This window comes from Perca fluviatilis, chromosome 11 (assembly GCF_010015445.1).
Source record: "Perca fluviatilis chromosome 11, GENO_Pfluv_1.0, whole genome shotgun sequence".
NCBI classification, from domain to species: domain Eukaryota; kingdom Metazoa; phylum Chordata; class Actinopteri; order Perciformes; family Percidae; genus Perca; species Perca fluviatilis.
In genome coordinates, this window is record NC_053122.1 from 13569349 (window position 1) to 13593745 (window position 24397).

At 41.4% G+C, this 24397-nt stretch overlaps 2 protein-coding genes across 2 annotated transcripts; one reads left to right on the forward strand and one right to left on the reverse strand.

The window, feature by feature from the left end:
- si:ch211-252f13.5 lies at window positions 1-6226 on the reverse strand. The gene is made up of 6 exons (XM_039815730.1): window positions 5348-6226; window positions 4997-5202; window positions 4440-4610; window positions 3830-3982; window positions 2783-2849; window positions 1-2606 (listed from the first exon to the last, which is right to left on the reverse strand). The coding sequence occupies exons 1-6, from the start codon at window positions 6009-6011 to the stop codon at window positions 1027-1029; spliced, it is 2841 nt and encodes a 946-aa protein (XP_039671664.1). The 5' UTR covers window positions 6012-6226; the 3' UTR covers window positions 1-1026.
- A 2657-nt stretch (window positions 6227-8883) lies between these two features.
- LOC120568315 (amyloid beta A4 precursor protein-binding family B member 1-interacting protein-like) lies at window positions 8884-23021 on the forward strand. The gene is made up of 13 exons (XM_039815733.1): window positions 8884-8943; window positions 12388-12447; window positions 15501-15588; window positions 16332-16549; window positions 16640-16711; window positions 16801-16960; window positions 17076-17197; window positions 17292-17366; window positions 18142-18285; window positions 19907-20017; window positions 21515-21613; window positions 21786-21870; window positions 22662-23021. The coding sequence occupies exons 2-13, from the start codon at window positions 12388-12390 to the stop codon at window positions 22799-22801; spliced, it is 1374 nt and encodes a 457-aa protein (XP_039671667.1). The 5' UTR covers window positions 8884-8943; the 3' UTR covers window positions 22802-23021.
- Window positions 23022-24397: the final 1376 nt, after the last annotated feature.

The window sequence follows — 24397 nt, forward strand, 5'->3', positions numbered from 1 at the left end:
TTTTAATTTTATTGGATTTAATATAAAACATCAAATATACACTTTATTACAGTTTAGGTTGAGTAAACAGTAACTATATTTTAAGGTGTTAATATTTAAGATTACGATTGTCAACTGGGCCTTAGTGAGACTCTCTTTAATTCCATATTATGAAGAAAGTGGTCATTAAACAAGGCATGCAGTGGATATTCACATTAGAAAATGGCGGCTAACATGAAACACATGCTCTTAAAAAACACTCTTGAATGAAACCAGCAGTGATCTGCTTTTGGTGACAGCAGAAAATGCTGAAGTCACAGTGGGAATGAGCTGAAGGTCCTCAGGCATCAACAGAGTAACTGAATTACATAAATAAAAGACACAACTACTACAGCACATGGAATTTCTGAACATGGCAAAAGCAGAAAACTCAAGCAATGAGAAAATAGTTTACATCTACTTCTGTTGGAATTATTACACTACACAGAACACATGATGCTAGATTTTCTTTTAAATAAAAGCCATATTTGAGAAAAAAGAGTCAAATTAGTGCTTTTACACTTCTCTTTTTGTACAAGCAAGATAGAATGTGTTAATTGGTAAGTTTTGTGAGTGATGATCGGTGTATTTTGTTACCTTTGGACGGAGCCATGCTAGCTGTTTCCTCCAAGCTAAGCTAACATTCTGGTGGCTGTAGCTTCATATTTAACCAACCCGATCTCACAGAAATATGTGAAATGACCACAACCTCTTAAAACCGCGTGGTGGTGGCACGTAACGTATTACAATTACATGCCAGGGCACCACGGAAATCATTTAGGTTTGGGAAACAAAACTACTTTGGTTAGGTTTAGATCATGCGTATGAAATAAATGCCAAATTTGAATTAACTTGCAACGAGAAACAAAGTAAGCATCTTTCCCAAAATGTCTAACTATTCCTGTAAAATCAAACCAATAAAACTAGTCCATCATACTATATAAATGGCTTAACATCTGGTCTACTGAACTGGAAACCATATAAAAACCATGTTTCGTCTTTCTTATGTTATGCTGCCACCCACAGGATTGACACTCCACTTCCTGTCTGGTAGCTGATCTGATTGACTCGTCCGCGTACACAATCCAGTGTGAAGAACACTGCTGTGCCATTACTAACCTGGAAGGATGCCCGCAGGCTAACACTGGCCCAATGGCTTCCCTCGGGCATCTGACCACCCACCTGCTGGGCCAGAGGGACGGGTCGCGCTCCCTCTGCCTCCCGTCCACCAACTGACCCTTCTGGATCACTTCGCCTTAGAAGAGTCACCTTGACCAGGTTGCAGGAGTGAATGAGTTTGAGATCCAGAGCCACACTGGCTGTGCCCCTCTCCCTGAAGACAAAATCTTGTCTCTGATCTGTGGATGCCTTCCCCAGCAGCCCCATCTGGGACACCTGAGCGCTTGTCTGGCGGAAGAACAGCGGCTTGTTTCGAACTGCTCCTGAGGGTAGGCCGGTGTGAGACACGGAGGCAGAAAGAGAGGAAGAAAGAGCAGCGGGGACCCAAACCAGGCTGAGAATACTGATGCCTGTTTCGTCGCCGAAGAAACGTACGTTGCACTGAGCAGGAGAGAGGATCTCAAAGCCCAGTGTGTCCCCAGAGCCAACTTTAGCCACTCCAGACAGAGATAAGGATGTGTCTCGATAGTGGACGCCTGGTTTGAAGGTACGGCACAGCTCCATACTGGTTCCATTACGGTTGAGGTATGCCAACAGTTGGAAGCCCTCACTCACACACGCCTGGCCCATGGAGTACAACGCCTGCTGAAATACAAAACGCACGGTGCCGCTTTCTGCAAAGCGGATCCCACGGCCGTCATGAGTCAGCCCCACCACGTAAGCGTCAGAGGTGGAGGTGGTACGGAAGACCGGGCGATAGTTTGTATGGTAGTGTGCGGACACCATGGCCTGTGCTGTCATGGCAACAGCCCCGGTGTCATGGGAGAGCCAGAGGAGACTGAGCGGAGCTGCTGAAGGGTCGTACAGCTGCAGACCTTCACTGCTTTGGTTACAGTGGTGGCTGGCGCTCCGGAGGAATAGGGAGATCATGTGACCCGGGGCGACCTCTGCTACTCCGCTGATGCTGACGCTCTGCAGCGACCTTCCCTCCCGCTGCTCGACCCTAATGCCACTGAGGTCGCGACCCTCAGAGCCGTCTGTGTTGTTCATACGCAGACACAACTGGATGAAGCTTCGACAGCCGTGGCTCACAGAAAGGTTCTCATCCAGCCAGACCAGACCGTGCTGCCTAAGCACCAGGCGCCCATCCTCAGCCGACAGCAGCCCTGGATCACCTCTTCCCTGGATTTGAAGCTGCACGCAAGGGAAGGCGTGAGCCAGGACGTGGCCTTTTGCGCCAGGCAGACTCACATCTCCGGTCCAGGACAGAGAAAGGGCGCTGTCGCCAGCAGCAGCAGCAGGGCCAGAGCAGATGGTGTCTGTGGTGAAGGTACAAGGTGAAGCCACAGGCTCTCCATCACACTCATTACAGGCCTGACACTCATCCATGTCCGAGTTGTAGAAGTAGGCGTGGCCGCACATTCCTGAGCTGGCTTCTCGCTCTGTCATGCCCTGGCACCGGAATCCACCTGACGATAGGAAAAGAAATAGCTGAAAGTTCAGAACTTGTTTCAGAAAGCACTTAAATCATTGTCTCTAATTATAAATAATCTGTTTGTAGTTCAACAAATGGAAGAGAGGGAAAATGTGGGAACGTTTAGGAGACATTAGAGTTGTAATCAAATGCAGGCAATATTGACAATACCTGGTGTATTGAGACACTTCTGTCGATCCCCACACAGATCAGCTATTTCAAGGCATTCATCTCTGTCCTGTAATGACAAATAAATCAACATTTTGATTCCATTTCAAAGCAGCTATAATGAATGCTTAATTAGTTGTGAACCCACAGAAAGTTACCCCACTCTACGTCTTTCAGATCATTGTTTTGGTTTTGCAGCCACAACTTTATTGTTTTGGTTCACTCTCACCCACCCTTTTAACTTAGTATTCGGCAGAAACCCAAATTCCTGCACAGTACCAAACTGCATAGACACAAAGTCTCCTGCTAGTGTTTTTCTGTCTGTCATGACAATTCTACTTTAGATAGTATACACATATGCTATAACTTAGGGACCCACCAACATGGATGTATAATAATAACTGGTTACCGGATCCCAAATGGTTTACTTCCGTGATATGCGGCACCACTGAATATGCGCCGTAGTGTCCTGCTCGGCCCATACACTTAAATTGTGGTAACATCACAGGTTTTTAAATCGCTTTTCTCGTTTTTCAAATATAAAAAGTCCATGTATAAAAAAATCCATAATCGAAAGAGTCATAATAGAACTTGTTAGAAGTGGGAGGTTTCCTGGCAACAGTTTTACAGACGTCATTTTTAAAATGGTGGCCTATTGGAAAAATCCTTTCTGGGCCGCAGTGGGGATTTTTCTTTGCAATACCTCTAGTGGCCACTGGACGAAATTGGCTGCAAGGCTGAGCCCATTTCCTGGGGCCCTGTAGGATGCCCCTCAGGTAGATACAAAACATAAAGGACCCTCTAGGGTGCCCTTAAAGCTGAGAAAATGTGATGCACTGCCATGTAGGCTGCCCTACATGCTTGAAAACTTTGTGCATGCTGGTGCCCCTTTTAATTTCTTTCGCCCCTGTCCCTCGGACAACCTGAGTCCGCCACTGCCACCAACACAAGCTTTGTTTTGTCTCCCATGCTTTAAGCTAGTTTTTTCATATTGAATGAGTCCCGTTTATGTCCACAAGTTCAACTGTCATACTTTATGATAGTGCTAACCTGGCAGATTCTGTCTGCATGGACTGAACACTGTGCAACCAGGAAGAAGCCAGCAGGACAGATGGTACATTTCTCACAGCGAGGATGACCGCTGCTGAAGCCACAGTACTCCTCAGAACCGCAGTTCCCACAGGCCAACACGGAGCGACCCACCTGACGGCATCAAACACGTCATTGAACATCACAGTCAGGTCCATATCATAAAGAAAATTATGTAGAGTAGCTAATCAGATTAGTTTATTTACATTTCCAATCCATTTAATATATGCTACTAAAAGTCGGACGAGACAAAGTTTATGACTTACTTAATTACTCAGTATTATTCTATGGTGCAGTGCATGCCTTTGCAGCAGATCATCAACTGATATAAGAATTTGAAAAAGAAAAAAATTCACATATTCTTGCAAAATGGTGGCTGGCATGAAAATAAAGCCAATTCTGTACATTCCTTTAGTTGCAAATTACTTTTATCACGTTGCCTTTACTTACAAATTAGGTCTCTAAGGATGGAAACATCTGGTATCATATTGACTGTCAGGTATTGTTTTTCATACACTATATTTTGAACACCCTTGCACACCCTTGATTCCTGATTCAACTTGCAGCTCACCTCCATCACGCTGGCCTCCATGTCCACCTTGTGCAGAGAGAGAGCCTGCTGTGCTTGGTGGGCTCTAACCTGCCCACTCATGGTTTCCATGTGACTGTCTAGCTCTCCCTGGAGGTTTTGGAAAGCTGTGTGTTTGATGCTGTCCATCATTATGTTATACTGGGCTTTAACCTGAAAAAAAAATGAAATATAAAAAATACAATTTCAGTGTGATCATGGTAATAATCATCATGACTTATGATATGAACACACAAATTAAATAAAAAAATGTGTGACTATTCTATGCAGCCCCTGTTGGTCTGTTTTGTGTATAATGGTCCTAATTTCTACTGGATTGTGAGGCAGAACATTCTCTTTCTTTGATCCCCATATGGAAAAGATCGACCACAGGGAGATCAGCAGTCAGTATCATCTAACAAAATAAAAGTTCTGTAGGTGTTTTTTTTTTTTTTTATCCACCTCATCTAAATAAATGTGTAATGCTTTTCTAATCACTGCCCAGTAACAAAACCACCAACTTTCAACATTTCCCTCATCATCAATCACAACAGCCTTACTTGCTCCATCTGGTCATGCATTCTTCTCTGCTGCTCCAGTATTTCTCTCTGCTGGTTGACCAGCATCCCCTGCTGCTCACTGAGGAGCCTCTGCAGCTCCCTGACCTCGTCCTGCTGGCCCCTGAGGGCCTCAACCAGCTTCTCCTGGCTCTTAGACAACTGTAGCTGCAGCACAAGAGCGTCCTCTGAGGGAAGCTCATTGGTCCCTGTGGCAAAGAAAGAAAAAAATATTAAATTGCTATTACATTACAAAGGAATTTAAGTGACACTTATTTTCTCACTGAGAAGGCTTGCCGTTTAAATGATATATAATTCTATTCTGTGGCTAATTACTCACAGACTGATACTGACCTGGTTTCATGTCACATGTCAGCTGTATCCATGCACCACGTTCCGACCCAAAGTCTGGAAGCTCATCCAGAAATTGCGCCGCTCTGTCTGTAACATGAACCGGCGAGTGTCCTCTCCCCTCGTCTCCTCCATGCGTACCGCAGCCGTCTCCGACGCAAGGCTTGGGCTTCTGGCGCATCCGGAGGGGAAGTTTACATCCAATCCCTTTACACTCCCGTGTTGCACTGTCATCACTCGTCGTGCGTTGAGAGACAGTGGTCGGACAGGTCCCACCGGCGCAGCCAGGGTGGAACACCTCCGCTGTGATGGTTCTCGGGTTCGTCCTCCTGGTGCCATCCGTTCCCGCAGGTTGCGCAAAGCCTCCCTGCTGAGGTTGGATGATGGTGTACGGTGCTAACGGCGCGCTCTGGGCTTGGCGATGAGTGAAATGAGCATCCTGTTGGTAACTCGGGTAGACTTGTCCTTGTCTGGATTGTGCAGTGTGGTGAAACTGTCGTCGGGACGCCGCTGGCTCTGTGCGCCCCTGGCAGTGCGCTCCGACGCACGGTCTGCTCCAGTCTTGGCCAGAGAAGCAGCGCGTACCCCGGCACATCTCAGATACGCTCTCAGCTCCACTGAGTAAATATGTTACACAGAGTAAAAATATGGTAGAGATACGTGCCATGTTGCAATGCCGAAAGGTAAAAACGGAATCAGGGCACGGCTGAATGGTGGCCCTTTTTGCGCACCAATCCTTCAGTCTTGTAGATATTTTTTGATCATCTCTCTGAGAGAGAAAAATCCCTCAAATTAGTGATTGTCCATACATGTACGTGCCAATTGATCTTGAACAAGGGATTGCACAGACATTCAGCTTGTCTCCATTGCGCGCACCACAGTTTCTGCCCCCTTTTGCCCCTTCTGGAGATAGCTACGTCTAGCCCACATGTGGCGCTCACTGCTCCTAATTGGCAACAGGCTTTGCTCCTAGTCTTAAATTAACCCCTAGCTTTCCCGGACATACCACTCCACAGAGTCACTGTATTCCTATTGAAGCTATGCATGTGGTAGATATTTGGACTATTCCAATGTTATTTTTATTTTCACACTCTGGTGTTAACTCCTGAGCAGTTTTGAATGCATGGTTACCATAACTTTATCAGAAGCTCCAAATGGTCCAGTGGAATTTTAGTTTTTAACTTTATAGGGCTTTCACATAAGTATATTATTCAAAGGGGAAATAGCTCTTTTTTCCTTTTTCTTGGCCATTCATTTTGATGACAGGATCAGCCCTGTGGGTTTTTAACAAGCCCTGTCAGAATTAAAATCTCTGCTTTATATGGCATCACAGCTTTGATCTCTTCTGTAGTACCAGATTAGGGTGCAGTGGTAGGACTCTGTGATATTTTGAAGCTCTCTTGTAAAATATAAACTTTATTACAGTTTATTGCCTCTCTCATTTCCCTTCCCTGACCCCCACATGACTTTGATTAAAGCTTTAATCCACATTAGAAACACTTAAATGTTTCCCCTCTTCTCATTTTCAGGGAAAATAGAACTCACCACAAACACGATGCACAGACTGACTATATGAAGACTGTGCATAAATCCTCCACTTCTCAAAAGCAGTTTGTTATAAATCATCTGCATATAAACAGATTTCTGGACTATTAAAGGACGCATGCAACTCACATGCACATGTGCAGCAGGTGATAACAGGGTTGCACTTAGACATGGTTACTAATTTACTCACTTAGGCTAAAGTGAGACCACACATCATCCTGAGTATAGCTACTGACAACTCTGTGTTTAAGAAGAGACCTATGAGATGGAACTTCTGAGGCGGTTAAAGTCTGTTAGCCATACGACAGCAAACTCTTTGCACAACTGTTTTTGCACTATGGGACTTCACAGTCTGCACTATTTATAGTGGTGCGATTATCATCAGTGTCTTGCTCGGTCTGCTGCCACATTAACTGTTTTATCATATTCTACACTGTTGCCAGTATTAGGTACACATATTAGGTACGCTAAAACCAATGCAGTCTTATACAACAGTCCTGCAATGAATCCTCCCTTCACGAAGGTTACAATGTTTAGTTTTTGTTAAAACTGTTCGAGAGGTGTTGATTCAACTGTATGATCATTTTGTGTTTCTATTATTCAGCCTATCCCATTGATATAAATACTAGAAACACCTTTCAGTAGAACACATTACAATAACAACTGCAGCCTCCAAATTGATCACACAGTTAAATCAATTTCCCTGCAGAGCGTAAACAAAGTTGATCTTGTTTTAAAAACAATACTAACTGTAATCTTGTTTCTTTCATCAAAGCCTGTAAGTCTTTACTTAGTTACACGCTGCATTACCGACACAGGTGTTTCCAGTTATGCTGATTAATTTTCCCTCGTTAAGGCTAGGCTGGTTTATAGCAGTATAGCATTTTATTTTATCAACATGGCAATGCAAATACATATAAATACATAATAAGGCAAAATTCAAGATATGAAACAAATACAAGGTAAAATTAAAAGACATAAAATAAGGATTATAAAAAGAGTAATATAAAGTAGAAAAATAAAAAATAAGCTAAAATACATCAAAGGTGCAAGGTGGAGGGTGGGGGTGTGGCCTTGACCAACTGCCACTTTGCTCGTTTGAAAGCCATGATGTCTCTTTCTCATGGGTGGGCTAAATTCTCTGGGTGGGCAAAGCAAAGAAAGGGGAGGTAACCTTGCTCCTTATGACCTCATAAGGAGCAAGATTACAGATTGGCCCATCTGAGCTTTCATTTTCTCAAAGGCAGAGCAGGATACCCAGGGCTCGGTTTACACCTATCGCCATTACTAGCCACTGGGGGACCATAGACAGGCTGGGGGAACTCATATTAGTGTTAAAAAAACTCATAAAGGGAAATTTTCACGCCATGGGACCTTTAAGAAAGAGGAGAATAAGAATTACACTGTACCTACAACACAGTGCAAGATGTGAATAAATAGATTTAAATTCAACTTTTTGTTAAAACACTGGCAAAGAGATACATTTTTAGACTGGGTTAACCCATCCCGATCTGCCGGCATTTTGATTTCGCCCTGCAGCTCAGGCTGGAAACCTGTACATTATTCTATCCTGCTTCCGTTACAATTTTTAATGTTCAGTCTTAAAAGATTGAGCTTGGCCAGACTAATAAATGTTAAGCCTCAATTTAAAATAACTAAGAGTGAAATATATCCCCCTGTTGACAGGTGCAAAAAAACTAACAAAAGAGTAAGAGAGGTGTTTTTCAATAATGTTTTATACATGCCCACAAAGTCCTGAGGACTGGTGTAATCAGGCAAAATAGGTGGAACCCCTGCATGTCTCTACCATGAGTGTGGTGGGCCGTGAGAAATGAAGAGAAGAGTACATTGTACAATAGCAACGCAGATATGCAACATAATTAGAAACCTTCACTCTGCTTTACCAGAAATGCGGTTTAATCTACTTCCTGATTTTACAGGAACTTCAGCTAAAGTCAAAGTCATGTGTACAAGTGGTTTCTTATAGACTGACCCCTGAGCATTTTAGCACCTACACTTTATGAGGCTCCCATTGTGTGAAAGAGACAGAAAAGGTAAGAACTTTAAATGATAGTGAATGTTTTTTAAAGACGTTTATTATGGCAACTGTATAGTAAATCAGTATAATAAAAATATGCTAATGTAAAATCTAGAATTATTATATATCTTTCTCCCTTCTGTTCGTCCCTGTAAGAGTTAAATAGTTGAGCAGCTACATCAGCTTTGTTTAGGACAAACACATGTCCTCTCACAGCCGCCAATGGATGGTTGTGCAACTAATTAGAAAACAGTAAGAAGCTCTCGACCACAAGAAAAGAGAAACATGTTGGTTTACTGTCAGCAAGCAATGGTTTCTGATTCCTTTCATGCATATAAGTCTCAATAAATCGCCTTTTGTACTCATGGTTTGGCCCGTCCGCCTGTTTGCCTGCCTGTCTGTCTCCTGGCATTTTGTTGATGTGTGAGACCACAGTGGGAGACGGCCGAAACAATCTGACATGCCCGATGAGAGCATGGAATGTGGTTTTGTAATGCATGCTTTGATGAGCACATGCCTGGAATCACTGACAAGTAGTAGTAATTAAATAGATATACCTATGTATAACAAAGATGTTACGAAAACAGAAGTTAGGATTGGCTTTCACACATGTGAGACAGAAGTCCTGAGAAGCCACAAAGGTAACGTTCACTTTCCTGATTAACACAATTCACTTTCATATGGAAGCAATACTTAGTCCACTTCCTCTTCTACCTCATTACAGATAATGGATGGTCTGTTTACCATTCAGCATAAACACAGAATGAGACTGAACAGCACAGGCAGGACTGTATACTGTAGCCTATGTGTTTCTGTTTGTGTGCACATTAGGCTGCATGTGCATCTATACATATAGATTATCTGTGTATGAAGAACAAGTGGGTGGCCGGGTTAGCTCAGTGGATAGAGCAGGCGCACATATATATACACATATATAGAAGTTTAGGCTTTCATGTCTTCAGCTCTTGTCTTCATGTCTTTCTAAGCGGAATTTGGCACTGTTTATACTACGCCATCTCACAGCTAAAGGGTGCTTGTGCGTCGGTATCAGACGCTGAGGGCCACTGACCAAGCTGCCGTATTTGACGAGTTGGGAGTCAGAACTTGGACAGAATCAGTTAGCAACTAGCTGGTGAACATAGTGGGACATTTAGCAGCTAAAGAATGAGACATTTCCCTCAGGAGTTAGTGGATACCAAAACAGAGCTAAAAGGAGTGAATTTTAGAATTACACTCATCAGGTGGCCAGAAACTAAAAGTTTTAGCTAAATGTTTTGGTTGTATGCACCAGCCACAACTTTATTGTTTTGGTTCACACTTACTGGTTTCATAATTGTCTTTGACCACAGCAGGCAACTTTTTTTGCCACCCAAGAAAAAGCTCTGATAAACACCACTGAAAGCTACCTGCCCAGCAGCAAACAGCAGATAAACACAGTTAACAACTAGCTGGTGAGCAGTTAGCAGCTAAAGAGCAGGGATTTTCCTCAGGAGTTGATGGAGACCCAAAACAGAGCTAAAAGAAGAGATAAATTTGCCAGGTGGCCAGAAACACAATGCCAAAGGAATGCTAATGTTTCCTCATGTCACTGGATGTGTAAATAAACTCTTTGCTAACTTTTTCATCATTTCAAGTTAAAAGGTGATACAATGTCAGTGTTGTGTGTTTATAGCTTGTTTCTGTTGACCCCAAGTGGCCCAAAAAAATCAGTTAATGCAGGTTTAGCAAGAAAACAAGAAATGAGGATTGGCTGTATTTATTTAGTTGTTGGAGCCTCTCCCAGCATCTACTGAGCAGAAGGCAAACTGAACACAAGTTGACCGTGGTTATTGAATTACAGAATTAAGCAACATAAGAATTTACAGAAAAACCTTAAAACAAAGCATGTACAACACAAAATGTGATTTATTTCTCACATAATGAAGGCCATAGGTGAGACGTTTTTAGCACATAGGGAAACAGACACAGTATGCATGAAGTTCCAACTTTTGTCAGATTTTGTAATAATTATTAGACAATTGTTATGTATGCTTCTAATTATTGTGCTTGTTGTAGGACTGCACCATGTCCACCTTATCAATGCTGCTCTATGCATTCCACAATAGAAGAGTTATCATTAAACTTCTAAAAATGTAAAGTAAGAAGTTACCCACCAATACTGCCTCTACATTTGTCATTTCCTCTGTTTATATGTACTGTTTCTTGTTTCTATGCATGCTGCTGTGGCTTTCGAAACTATATCCATATCTGTTGTTATTGATAACCGCATACAGCAACGGTCTCAAAGTGTTGGCAAGAAGTAGAGTTCATTCTTCAGTTTGCTTTTTAAGCCAGTCCACATGCGAGATGCATTTCTGGCCCTATAGCTGGCAAGGTGCTGCCTCCATATGGACAAACCCAGACGATGAGTTCCACAAAGTTTTGTCTGATGAAAATCTTTGATCTCAATGAAGCCCCTTTTTTCAGAAATGATCAGCTATTAGTGCAAAAAATGTGGGCTTGAACTGTAACCCATAATTCACAGATTACTTAGTGATTAAGCTCATAACACCTACACAAGGCCTTTCAAATCACGCTAAATGAATCTTTGATTTTTAGTTAACAAATCTTAAGTGAGGAGTCTTCAAATTAAGATATTTTTCCATCATCTCACATGGTGTCTGTCAGCAAAATGAGACTAAGGAATAACCAGTAAATACATTTTAAAGTAACCAGTGAATATGTTTTCAAGTTGAGTTTATGTGACATTATTTCTGAACTGTATGTCCTGTAAGTGGAACATGGACCCAAATGATTCAGAGAAAGTTTTGAATCGTGTTCAGTAGGGCATGTTTGCTTTCTCCACCTTGGACATATTTCACAGAGAATTTAGCACTGTATTCTCCAAACACCTCGCTCCACAGTTTATTGAAGACGAGGTTCATGGGTTTGCTGGATAGTGATAAAAACAACATGTGCGACTTCACAGCCAGAGCAACATGGGAACCATTTTAACCTGCCACACACGCTGCTTTGTCACTTTGTGGAGAAATGGCAATGGCATTATTCCACTGCAGCGATCGTGACTTTGAGAAATAGAGATCACGTTTCAGTTTTTTCTTTTCTGGGGTTTAAATCTTTTAGCATATTGTTTATCGGTTTTTACAGCTGTGACAGACATTTCCAAACTGTATATGTGTATGGGCATGCATGTGTCGAAGAGTGTTTGTATCGCCATACCACAAAAATGTCGTTATGCAGGAGTTGCTGGCCCTATGCAGGCCTTCCAATAGAGTGTATCCCAACTTTTCCGCTTGCTGCACAACAAACTATTCAAGAACTGGTGCCGTTAGAAACTGAATTTAAACTGAACTGAAATTATCCAACGTGTTTCAGTTCTGCTGTAGTCTCCTATAATCTACTTTCTACATTGTGTTTAATCTCTGTACTGCTGTTCAAATGCTTTGTTCTACCTTCTCAGATGGACGACATAGATGCCATGTTCAGTCACCTGCTTGGAGAGATGGATCATCTCTCTCAGGTGAGTCGTACAGCAGAGCTGTGACCGAAATGCTAATGACAATGTGATAACATGCTCACAGTAGCAATGCTAACATGCTGATGTTTAGCAGGTACAATATTTACCAGATTTACCATCGTAGTTTAGCCTAACATTTGCTAAACCTTAATCCTTAAAAGCTCAGCAGTGCATTGATTGTGTGTGTGTGTGTGTGTGTGTGTGTGTGTGTGTGTGTGTGTGTGTGTGTGTGTGTGTGTGTGTGTGTGTGTGTGTGTGTGTGTGTGTGTGTGTGTGTGTGTGCGTGCGTGTGCGTGTGCGTGTGCGTGTGTATTACATCTGACATCGACATCTGACTGATAGGGCTGTCTATTTTCCAATGATATATAGGCTAACACTGTGATATTTATTTTCAGAGGTGGCATAAACCAAAATATACCGACAGCCCCAAAATGTATATTGTCACATTGTCTACCAAAGAAACGTCCAGGACGATATACAATAAATAGCTGTAACACACTGAGAAAAATGTGTGTTTGCACCAAACTTCACATGGAGCTCTAAAACATCTAAATACAAATTTTTACATTGAAAAAACTAAAATCACTTGGTTGACTATGGAGTTATTCAACAAATCACAAATTTTTCTTCACTAGGAGTTTTAAAAAAATATGTCAATATGGTATGCTCACACAGCATCATGGTGATTTCACACCGCACCAGAAAGAAAGGGTAGATTCCCCTGAATCACATGATGTGATCGACGACGTTTCATTTCCGGAATTGTTCGGGTGCAGGATGTCACTCATTCCGGCCGGTTGTCTGTCACCTTCTGCTTTCTTTGTGTTGGCTTTCTAAACTCTAACTACATTTATGAGGACTATGGTTAACTGCTCCTCAGATCTCTGCAGGGTAAATCCAGACAGCTAGCTAGACTATCTGTCCAATCTGAGTTTTCTGTTGCAGGACTAAAACAATCTTTTAACGTACACATGTTCCACCAAAACAAGCTCCTTCCCGAGGCTATTTTGCAGAGGCACTGTTGCTCCATCTGGCGCTTGGCACCGCCCAAGATGATTGTGATTGGTTTAAAGAAATGCCAATAAACCAGAGCACACTTTTCTCCCATTCCAGAATGCTGTGGACTAGCCAGACCATCCTCCGCAGCGCCGTGGAGGAAGGTCTGGCAATGCGAGAGTAAATGATGTATCACACTTGATCCCGACATAAAGAAAGAATTAGCCTAGATGCAGGCTTCAGTTAAGAAGACTATAAAGTACAGCTGAGGCCGAAAGGAATGTCTGATGATAGCGCTATGAAAAGTAACGGGATCACCAAAGTAATTACAATTTATCCTAATGTATGTTTACATGGGGTTTTGAGATAATTAACTCAAAATCAAAACTGTTGAGCTTTTGGTGGTGCTTATGAACAATGAATGTCTGCATGAAATTGAATTGCAATCCAATCATCCAACAGTTGTTGAGATATTTCAATCTGGGCTGAACTGGTGGACCATCCGACCGCCATTGCTTATCTGACAACACATCCCATTATGCATTTAAGTTCATCTGAGATTGTGAGAAAAAACATTGTGATATCAAACAATCTTTGGTCGCAGTCTTTCTCAAAACATGACAAGATGAGCTGAGACTCTTCCCTGGTCGACTGTTCCCATCAGAGCTTTTGAAGTAGGAACAGGTTACGAGAAGTGAATCAGACAAATTACTTGATGTTTACCTCACTAAACTGGACATTATCTGATTACACATGACAGTCTTTGTTTTTAAACTGAAGCATCAGACAGAACAATGCAAGGCAACGTTGAGATGTGAAGTCATCGCATCTGTATTGGACCATGGGCGATCACTGCAGATTCCCTTAAGACCACATAAGCTGCTCATCATATAACTGCGGCTGGCCAAGAAAAACATTACACACTTCTAACTGATGCAACCTCAGCCTGAGGCGCAATTCAATATTGCCCATTTTCAAATCTCTTTATGTGATGGCTTTCCAAAAGGGACGCATGCCAAGGTGACATATAGAGGCTTTTTCCTGGTACTGGTGATGTAATGTTCCAGATTGATCCCATTCTCAAGGCTGCGCTCAGTTAGCTTACAAAATTACAACTTCATTTTTATGATCAGTGACAAACACCAATCCACAGACTATTACCAGAGTTAGCCAGAAAATCATTCTGATTAAAGCATTGATCCTCTCAGAGTCTGAGAAACAAAAGGATTTAAAGTGATTCCACTCATTGCCTTGATTGGGTCCATTCTCTGCTCTCCTGCCTTAAAGCCAGAAAACAAAAAGGGGTGTTTTTTTTTACCCATGATAAAGGAGCTTGGAGGTGTCATTTAAGCAGCAGCTTCAGCATGACGACATGTGTTTTCAGATACAGTCATCAGGGCTAACCTGCATGCTCGCGGGAATCATTTTGTGTACAGGTTGGCAGGTTGCCCAGCTTGTTTATAGAATAGGATTGAGCCTGTAGAGACGTATGTTAATAATTAATATACAGTATATGCAGTCTGGATATCAGCCATTTTCCTCATGATCTTCAAGTTCTTTAACAGGGACACCGATTCACCAGAGTCTGGATGTATAATGCAACGGATGTACAGCTTGTTCCAAACTGTTTTGACAAATTAGTTTTTCTTAATGAGCTGATGTGTGATTTATTGATTGTCTTTGCAGAAGCTAAGTGCAATATGTTCTCCATTTATGGTACAGCTTGAAAACAGAGCATGATAAAGTGCAGGGAAACAATCACTGATAAATAACAGACTTGTGCAACATATTTAAACAACAGTTTAGAGCAGTTCAAGGACTCATATGGCTACTTTGATTTTTTTTTGGGCGTCTCTTTTATTACAAGTGTTATCTGAAACTAAAAACTTTCTGTCAAATGACATGACTTCAGTGTGAAATGTATTTTCAAATGTCCAATGAAATTGTATAAAAACATTTCACAATATACAATTGTCATTTATGGGTGTGGGCCAGACAGTGGGATCCCGGTGCTGTGAGATTGCAGTGAGTTCATTTACCATCTCATTGCTTCATTGCAGAGTTTAATGCCTGCAGCGGACACCGCAGAAGTGGACCCTGACACGCAGGCAGAGAGAACCTTCTCCATTGGCTTCACAGACCTAAATGGTAAAGTGCTAGTTCAGGTGATGATGCTCTCATTCAAAGCAGTAGATAAAGCTTCAATTTCTACATAAGCAATGTTACACAACCAAGAGTCACACTACCCTGAAAGTGTGATGTAGAAGGATGCAAGTGGGGAAAAATGTGAGGCAGCCTTTATAAGAGATAAGGTTTCTGTTGGGAGACGGGGAGTGACTGTTTCTTCTTGCGGCAAACGGTCATGCCAATCTTTAGAAACCAGGAGGGATAAAAATGGAGATGTATCAGTTTGGGAAATGAAGGATAAGTGGAAGGTTAAGGCACAACTGTTTAAAAAGAAAACGCATAAATAAGGATTTCAAGTGCTTAGGACTATGAATAAATGAGCAAAAAAGACTTTTTCAATTATCAGGAAAAAACTGATGTGCCTACAAACCAAGCTAGTCTCTTTCTTCAACAAAAGTGAGATCCAGCTTCGATTCAATACAAAGTCAGAAAGTTGTGTCAAAGGAACAGTTTGACATTTAGGGAACTTATGCTGAGGGTGAGAAGATCGATATCACTCATGTTTGTCCATTAAATATGAAGCTACAGCCAGGAGCTGGTTAGTTTAGCTTAGCATAAAGACTGGAAACAGGAGGAAACAGCTAGCCTGGCTCCAAGGGTCTTGTCGTCAGTGTGAGCTTGCCCGGGATTGAGCCTGAACCGGCCCTTTTACAAGGCCTCTTCTCTAACCTTTAGGCCACAACCGCACCCTTATCTCCTTACAGAGTCTCTTAATGAACTGGAGGACCACGACCTGGATGCTCTAGTGGCTGACCTTGAATCAAAATCAACCCCTTCAGAAGAGAGACTCCTCACAGATCAACAGACCAACATCCGTACAGAAAATCAAATAGCAGCGTCAGCCTTGACTCAGGAACCTGAGCCAGCAGCTGCTATTCCTCCACAATTGAACTCTGTTGAATCCTCTGGAGGGCTGCAGATGGTAACCTAGACTCTGTCACTGATCATAAAAATGAAGTTGTAATTTTGTGAAAGATTTATATCTGATTACCTCCTCTTAACATGCATCCAGAGCGAACCCCAGACAAAGGCAGACAAAATCAAACTGGCTCTGGAGAAACTGAGAGAAGCCAAAGTGAGGAAGGTAAAGCCAGCAGTTTTTTGAGTGTGTTTCCTCACCATGCAGTCACACAGATAAAGTTGAACCTTGAATGAGCTTGCTGCCTCTCCTAGTTGATCGTGAAGGTGCTGATGAGTGACGGCAGCTCCAAGACACTGATGGTGGATGAGAGACAGACGGTCCGAGAGGTTTTGGACCAGCTTTTCGAGAAGACACACTGTGACTGCAGCATCGACTGGAGCCTGTGTGAGACCAACCCTGAGCTGCAGATTGGTGAGACGAGCACGCACACATGCTGCACATGCGGGCAATAAAGCACATGCTAAAGAAAAAAAAATCATTCACAGAGACAGAAGACATTGTTGCACACGTTTTCTCATCATTTCAGAAAGAGGCTTTGAGGACCACGAACACTTAGTGGAGCCCCTGTCTGCATGGACTCGCCTCAGTGAAAACAAAATCTATTTTGTGTCGAGACCTCAGAAGTATGTGATGTTTACAGAGCCTCAAGTGAGTACGAGCAAGTGTTTCCTTTTAGCCAAAGTTTTATTACACAGTTTAATGCATAGTCAGTATATTGAACAATGCTATTCTCACCCTGAAGGTATTTTACATGTGGAAAAAGAAGAAAGAATGTATGAGTGGGATTAACGAGCAAGCCAAACAGATCTTACTCAAGGTCAGTTACACCAAAGGTTCTCAATCTTTTTTTCAACCAAGGACCCCTTCCAATATAGAGAATATACTGGGGACCCCCTCATGTGTGTACAGTGCATGGCCCATGGAATAAATTAACGTAGCCTATGTTTCACACTTCTTTAGTCTTAGTTTTGTGAAAGAACAACACAAGAGAAATGTATTAGAACGATATTAGACATGAGAGTAATAGATTTGTTAGATTAGAAAATCTATGAATTATTTTAGATTGAAAATTGAAATCTTTGTTGAACTATGAAGCATTTTTGTAAAAATAATTTAAAAAAAATTGTTTTACATCATGATACTTTAAATGAATGAAGCTAAAAACTTTTCACAAACTATGTACTCACTGCTGAACTTCAGTGAGGAGGTAAAGTCCTGGATGGCAAAAAGTTTCCTACAGCTAAACCAGAATAAAACTGAGGTCCTAAATTTTGACCCCACAGAGTACTCCAACACCACAATCAATACTCTTTTGTCATGAAATTGCCATTCAATACATCTCAATATTATTTTTGATTCTGTTTTGAAATGTTACAATTTGATGAATAAATCAACTCTGTTGTCCGCACTAGCTTCTTCCGTCTTGGATCCCTGTAGAGCACTTTGGAAAACATTTGCTGTTTTTAAATGTGCTCTATAAATACTTTGACTTCACTTGACTAACTGCATTGTTTTACAAATGAAATGAGGTCTTTTTCTTTTTCTGCGTCCTGTGTTAATGTCAGATTTGCATGTAATCTTTGGCCCCGCAGGAGCATTTCGGAGGTTCCACTTTGATTGTTCCTGATCTTCAGGGCATGCTGTACCTAAAGGAAGATGGGAAAAAACTTTGGAAACCTCGCTACTTTGTGCTCAGAGCCTCGGGCATCTACTATGTACCTAAGGGAAAGACAAAGGTGTGACGGCTCAAATACAAAAACATTCTACACATCATATTTCATTTTTAAATGCAGGCGTGTTGCCAGTGTTGCTCTAGAGACAAAAGGTAGGTGACAGATTATATTTAGTGACCTGTGCGGGCCTGGAGAATATTGGTAAATACTCAGTTATGTTTCATGAGGTGATTTTTGGCACCAGGCACAAAAGAAGAAAGACAACCCACTTTATTTATTAGAGTGGTATCAATCTTCTCATGTAACTCATGGTAATACAACTGTCAACTGACAAACTATTGCTTGAAGGATGTGTCTGCACAAATCTATATTCGCAGTGTTGAAAAATGGTGTCAGGTTTTTAATGCAGGCTATTAAAAACTCCAGTTGAGGAGAACATTAAAATTAAAAACTAGGGTTCTTGGGTAGCTCACCTGGTAGAAGGTACGCCCACATACAGAGGTTTACTCCTCGACGCTGCGGGTTCGACTCCAACCTCTGGCACTTTGCTGCATGTCTAAAATGCCCCAAAAAATATATTTAATAGAAAACTACTTAGCAAAGTATGGCAGTAGTCCTTAACCAGAGATACAAGAGACTGTTTTCGCTGTTTGAACTCTATGATGGCTTCCATCTGAGCGCTCAAATGTAGCAGAGACAGAAATGCAAGAGAAAGAGCCGGACAAATGAAGATGGACAGTGTGAATTGAGTTCTCCCCGCTGTTAAAGAGCGACATGTCGTTCTGTCACGGAGACAGACGAGAAAAACATAACCCGTGCAGCCTAACTCCAAAAATCCATTCATCCAAGGGGGAGAAATAGATGGGGGAGACTGTGCAAAGCAGATGTGCAAATCACAAACATAAGAGTGCTGCAGGAATCATCTGAGGCCAAAGGACACATGAACGAAGCTGAGGAAGATCTGGAAAGGATAGTTCATAAGGCAGGGGAAAGAGAAATGGCCAAATCAGACAGAAAAAAATATTTTACAGCAGTCTGAGGTGGACCTACTTGTAACTACAGTACGACAAGACTTAAGACATGGACACAGAAGCTACTGTCATATAAAGAGAGTAATGGAGCTGTTATCAATCAGGCAGAGTTAGAGAAAAGGTAAGAGATGGAAGAAGTGGACAAAAGTGTGAGATAAAGTCAGAAAGAACCCTGAGAGAGTATAATAATAATATAAAAGAGAGAGAAGTCAGAACAGTCATCCTCAGCAGCCGGGTCACCTCCACTTCTACGAAGCTTCCCTTTGTAGTTTCCAGTGAACAGCAGCATCTTTGTCAGTGTTGTTCAATGTGTGAACATGATGTGTTTCCGCTTAAAGCAAAAAATGGAAGGAATGTTAAAATGCTGTAGAAAGAAAAACAAAGTCTTGAAGACATGAAGGCCTGGCACGGAATTGTTTTCTTGGAAGTGTCAATTTAATTCAAATTGTAATACCTACTTAGAATGAGATTAAGAACTTTTTTTTTCTTATACACAACATGCTAAAAAAAGACAAAACAATGGCTCTGCTGTGCACAACACATTTGCAGGATAACTTATTACCATATATGAACACCTATCGTTAAGCAATAAATATGTTCTCCATTATAAGATTTCTACCTGTCAGTGTGATTATTTGCTTTTTTCCCTCAAGTCCTCCAGTGATCTCGCCTGCTTTGTTCACTTTGAAAAAGTCAACATCTACACCACCAACAACTTCAAACAGAAATACAGAGCGCCCTCTGACTTCTGCTTCATGCTAAAGGTAAGCTCAATAGATCATTATCGACACTGAGTGAATTAGAAACTTGGGAAGGATCATCTGAATGAACAGAAAAAAAAAGTTGTAATCGTTTAAGGATCTACTGAACTAAGATTTATTTTCTTTCTGACAGTCTCTCCATAACATGGTCAGAGTTGTCTCAGTTCTAAGTAAAGCTGTTCTGAGCACTCATGGAACTTATGCAATATGTCGACACTACACATACCCGGAGTCCCATGCGGTTTAGATTGTCGATGCATTTGAGAAGAGAGAGCAAAATGGGATGGAGGACAGTGGGACAAGGTGTAGGCTGGTGGTACTGGTGGTGGTGGTGGGGGTGGTGGTGGTATGTGTGTGTTTGGAATTGTTCCATAAAAAGGGCATGCAGGGTTGTATCTCTGCACTGCACAGACTTGTATTCCCAGCAGGGATCCATGATGCTGTCAGAAGTCGACTTAGTAGTTTTGGGGTTTTAAAAAGTCCAGAGTTATAGCTGCTGGTTAGATATCCCATAAAAAAAGATACCCATGAGCACTATTTAATGACACTAATTTCGCTACGTACTTTCCATACTTCACAACAGTTTAGTTAAATCAAACATGAGCATAGACTGAGTAGAAGGCTGAATATAACGAAAGCAGGACTCCACACAACTGCACTTCACACTGCAACAGATAAAGATCAAGTTGTTAGAAGATATAAAAAGTGTTCTTGGCATTGACAGCTAAGTCGTGTTTAGGGGAAGTAAGATGACTGAAGAAAAACCAACTAACCTCAACTTCTTTTGCTCAATTTGACCTTTGACTACAAAGTGTATTTCTGACAGCCTGTTGACAGCCATATGAATATGGTGTTTGCAATGACTGTGCTGTTGTTTAGTTTAATAAAACACATATAGTCATATCTAGGATTTCCAATTACAAAAACCACATTCCCAGTGAGAAACAGATGTTTGGTCCTGTTTTAACAGTTAAATGGTCATGCTTCATGGTCCACAGTGCAGCAACAGTTTGGTATCAGCTCCCCTCTGCTGGCTCTAATGTGTACTACAACATAAACTGGCAGCAGAGATGCAGCATTTGTATTTAAATGAGCCACCGATTTTCCCTCTGAGAAAATGACCCAAGTAATGTCTTACGGATGTCATCAGGATTATCTCAGCTTGAGTTTTTGAGACTTAACATTTCTAAGAGAAAGCCTGTCTTACAAACTGGGGCTGTGGAGTTTGGAAGATGTGAGCATTTACCAGGGAGACAGGGTCTACCAAAAAACACCAATGACTTGCATTATGGCAAGTGTAGGATGCCGAATTTTTGGAGCTTGACCCATACTACGGCCTGAAAGTCAGGATATTTCGACCTGTGCTTGCATCAGTTTTGACCATTCTTTTTTTTTTAATATGCCTTTCTAAAGTTCCCACAACTTTACGGAAGTGCAATACTAAATCCTGGAAGCGCACCTTTAACATCACTGTTCTCTCTGCATGTACTCTACTGCCAGCATCCCTGCATCCAGAAAGAGTCGCACTACGTCAAGTTCCTGTGCTGCGACGATGAGCACACACTGTTGCTTTGGGTCAACTCCATCAGAATAGCCAAGGTCAGATTCAACAATGTCTGTGACACAAATCACTTTAAAGTGAGCAGTTCAATTAGAAATCTGTTTTCAACTCAGCTTTAAATTTGGGAATTTCATGCACAAACATAGCAAATGTAGACATTTCATCCCTGGCAAAGACTTAAGCAGGTGTGTGTCCTCTGTCTGTGTTCAGTATGGGACTGTCCTGTATGAGAACTACCAGGCCGCAATAAAGAGAACCTCCACTTTACAAACTCTCCACTTTGATGCACACAAAGGTGAGTCTACACATGAGAACAGTACTTAGACATGACGTAGATGAATTTGTGATGAAATAATTAAAGTTAACATCCTAAAGTGCCTTAATATGATATGAAATTACTAAGAGGTTAGTGTTGTTAGGAAATGTGTATGTGTGTAAAGAAAAAGTGCAACTGTGCTCATTTCAAATGTGTGTGAGTATGCTTGAGTAGATAATCAGTGGTGCTCTTTGCAATAAACTGGATTAGAATATATATATTGAATGAGAGAAGTTGAAGAGACGTTATTACCCTTTTCTTAATTAACGAACTTTGCATAAAGAAGCTAAAGGTAAAGTTTAGCAAAATTTGTGTGATTCTTATAGTAAGACTGCAGTGACTCCCAAGTATTGTAAAATGAGGACTATGATCACCCAAAATGCCATCCTCCAAGCACCGAATCAGCCAATAGCAGGCCTCCACAGGTGGTATATCAATATATTGGGGTATTATTGATAAAAAATCTAAAATGAGTTACAGAAAAAAATAGTTACCATTTGAGGTTAGAACTCTCTGTGGAGGCTGTATAAAATGTCTGTATGTTGTTGTAAAACATTTGCATGCATGGTATTTATTCTTAACTTTAAGAATTAAAAGCAAAATTACATAATAAAAAAAAAAAATCTGATGTACTTTTACTTTAAGTGGCTTTATAGCTACTGGCCCAGGTCAGCTTTTGAACAACAGCAATGGAGAAAACTGTAGGAAAGCAGGAATACCACTACTAAAACCCACATCCCTGGAGTTAATTCTCATTTGATTGTCTACAGGCAAATATAACAGTCACGCCCCTCAGATCAGGCCACAGCCGAGTCCAGCTCCACCCAAAACCACAAATGTTGAAGACTATCCACATGAGCCACCACCTGACTTCATCCCTCCTCCTCCTCCTGGACACACACATGTTTGAGACACATCGTCGCATCCTTCAGCTAGCCTGAATTGAGCCAATTTAGCCTCCTGTGTGCACACACATCAAACCTGGAGCCAATAATATGTTTCAGTAATGCACACACGTAGTAGTAAAGTAGAAACAAGTAGTGTTGCATGCCCATGATGCAAAATAATAAAAAAATGTAAGATTATTTTTTGGGGCATTTTTAGGCCTTTATTGACAGGACAGCTGAAGAAATGAAAGGGGAGAGAGAGGGGCCAATGACATGCAGCAAAGGGCCACAGGTCAGAGTCGAACCCTGGCCCGCTGCATCGAGGAGTAAACCTCTGTATATGGGCGCCCACTCTACCAACTGAGCGATCTGGGCACCCAAAATAAAAAAGTTTTAAAAGCTTTTATTTATTCCCAAATGAAAAATAATTAGTTGTGTTTGGATAACATTTCTGCCACTTATACATTTTCCTCACCTGTTCCAGCACCTTTACGACACACAAAACACACAGTTCTGTTCATTGTTTCAATGAGCTGTTTATTACAAAAAGACTGTACATGAATGAAATGAACACATCCTATGTACAAAATGAGAGAAGACAAATATTGGATTCTGTTCCCATGAACATTTAAGTTACTGATCCCCCCCCCCACGCTTCATTGTTAAGAAAACACACATCAAAGAAAGGCGCCTTGACCTGTGATGTCCTGAAATGCTAGACGTTAAGTGGTAAACATTACAAAGTCAGTGGTTTTTCTCATGATTTCTTTATGAAAAAAGTATAAATTAATCCTTTACATACAAACTGCTAGCGGACATTCTTCAGCAGTCCCCGACACAAAAACAAGTTGAATGCAAAGCTAGAAATACATTAGGTAGAAAAAGTTGTTTTCTCAGAAAAGATTACCTCATGATGGAAAAAATACAATCAAGAATGGGATGTAGTGGCAAATCATTCACTGTAATGACGTTTCGGTACTTTCATGCTGAATGAATACTGTTCACTTGTGAGTCATTGACCTTTGCTAGTTTGTGTGAAAACCTGAAAATGTTACCTCTGGATAATATTCCCCTCACAACATAAGGAAGTCTGTATCCATTTCAAAATAAAAGTTTGTGTTCAATGCCTGTTGTTCCCAAAGTAAATATGATTATGTTTGTTTACGTGACTTGTTACAAACATAGATTCTGAGACAAACATCTGCTTCAATGATATTTGACAGCGGCTTTTACTTGCACCAACAATCACTTTGTAAGAGCAGGCATCTTATTTTGCAAAAGTAGTAGAAATCAGAACAGAAGTCTTCATATCGGCACCGTTTTTAAAAACCTTGGGATTGCAATTCACTTCTTCACTGCAGTTAGCAGGTGTCACAGACTTGTATCTGTATCTGTGTGGAGATAGACAAAAACATACCGTAGGTAGCAGACTGAACCTAGCTTTAGTACATTACTGCAGGGTTGCCTACATTCACTAAAATGCAGAGGTGATTGAAGACGATTACAATCGAATCTCATCGGATGTTCACCCTCTGGAACAAAGTCATGAGACTAAAATCCCTTGGTGCATTTCTACAGTACGTAGAGCAGTCTTGGTTTGAGGTTGTTTGAGTTGGCGA

Excerpts from the sequence above, each read along its gene's own strand:
- LOC120568315 (XM_039815733.1), top strand. The coding sequence starts at position 12,388 with ATGGACGACATAGATGCCATGTTCAGTCACCTGCTTGGAGAGATGGAT. Across the intron at positions 20,018-21,514 it reads ACTTCTGCTTCATGCTAAAG|CATCCCTGCATCCAGAAAGA; the intron begins GTAAGCTCAATA and ends CTCTACTGCCAG. Across the intron at positions 21,871-22,661 it reads CCACTTTGATGCACACAAAG|GCAAATATAACAGTCACGCC; the intron begins GTGAGTCTACAC and ends GATTGTCTACAG.
- si:ch211-252f13.5 (XM_039815730.1), bottom strand. The coding sequence starts at position 6,011 with ATGGCACGTATCTCTACCATATTTTTACTCTGTGTAACATATTTACTC. Across the intron at positions 5,203-5,347 it reads GACATGTGACATGAAACCAG|GGACCAATGAGCTTCCCTCA; the intron begins GTCAGTATCAGT and ends TCTTTGCCACAG. Across the intron at positions 3,983-4,439 it reads TGGAGGCCAGCGTGATGGAG|GTGGGTCGCTCCGTGTTGGC; the intron begins GTGAGCTGCAAG and ends TGATGCCGTCAG.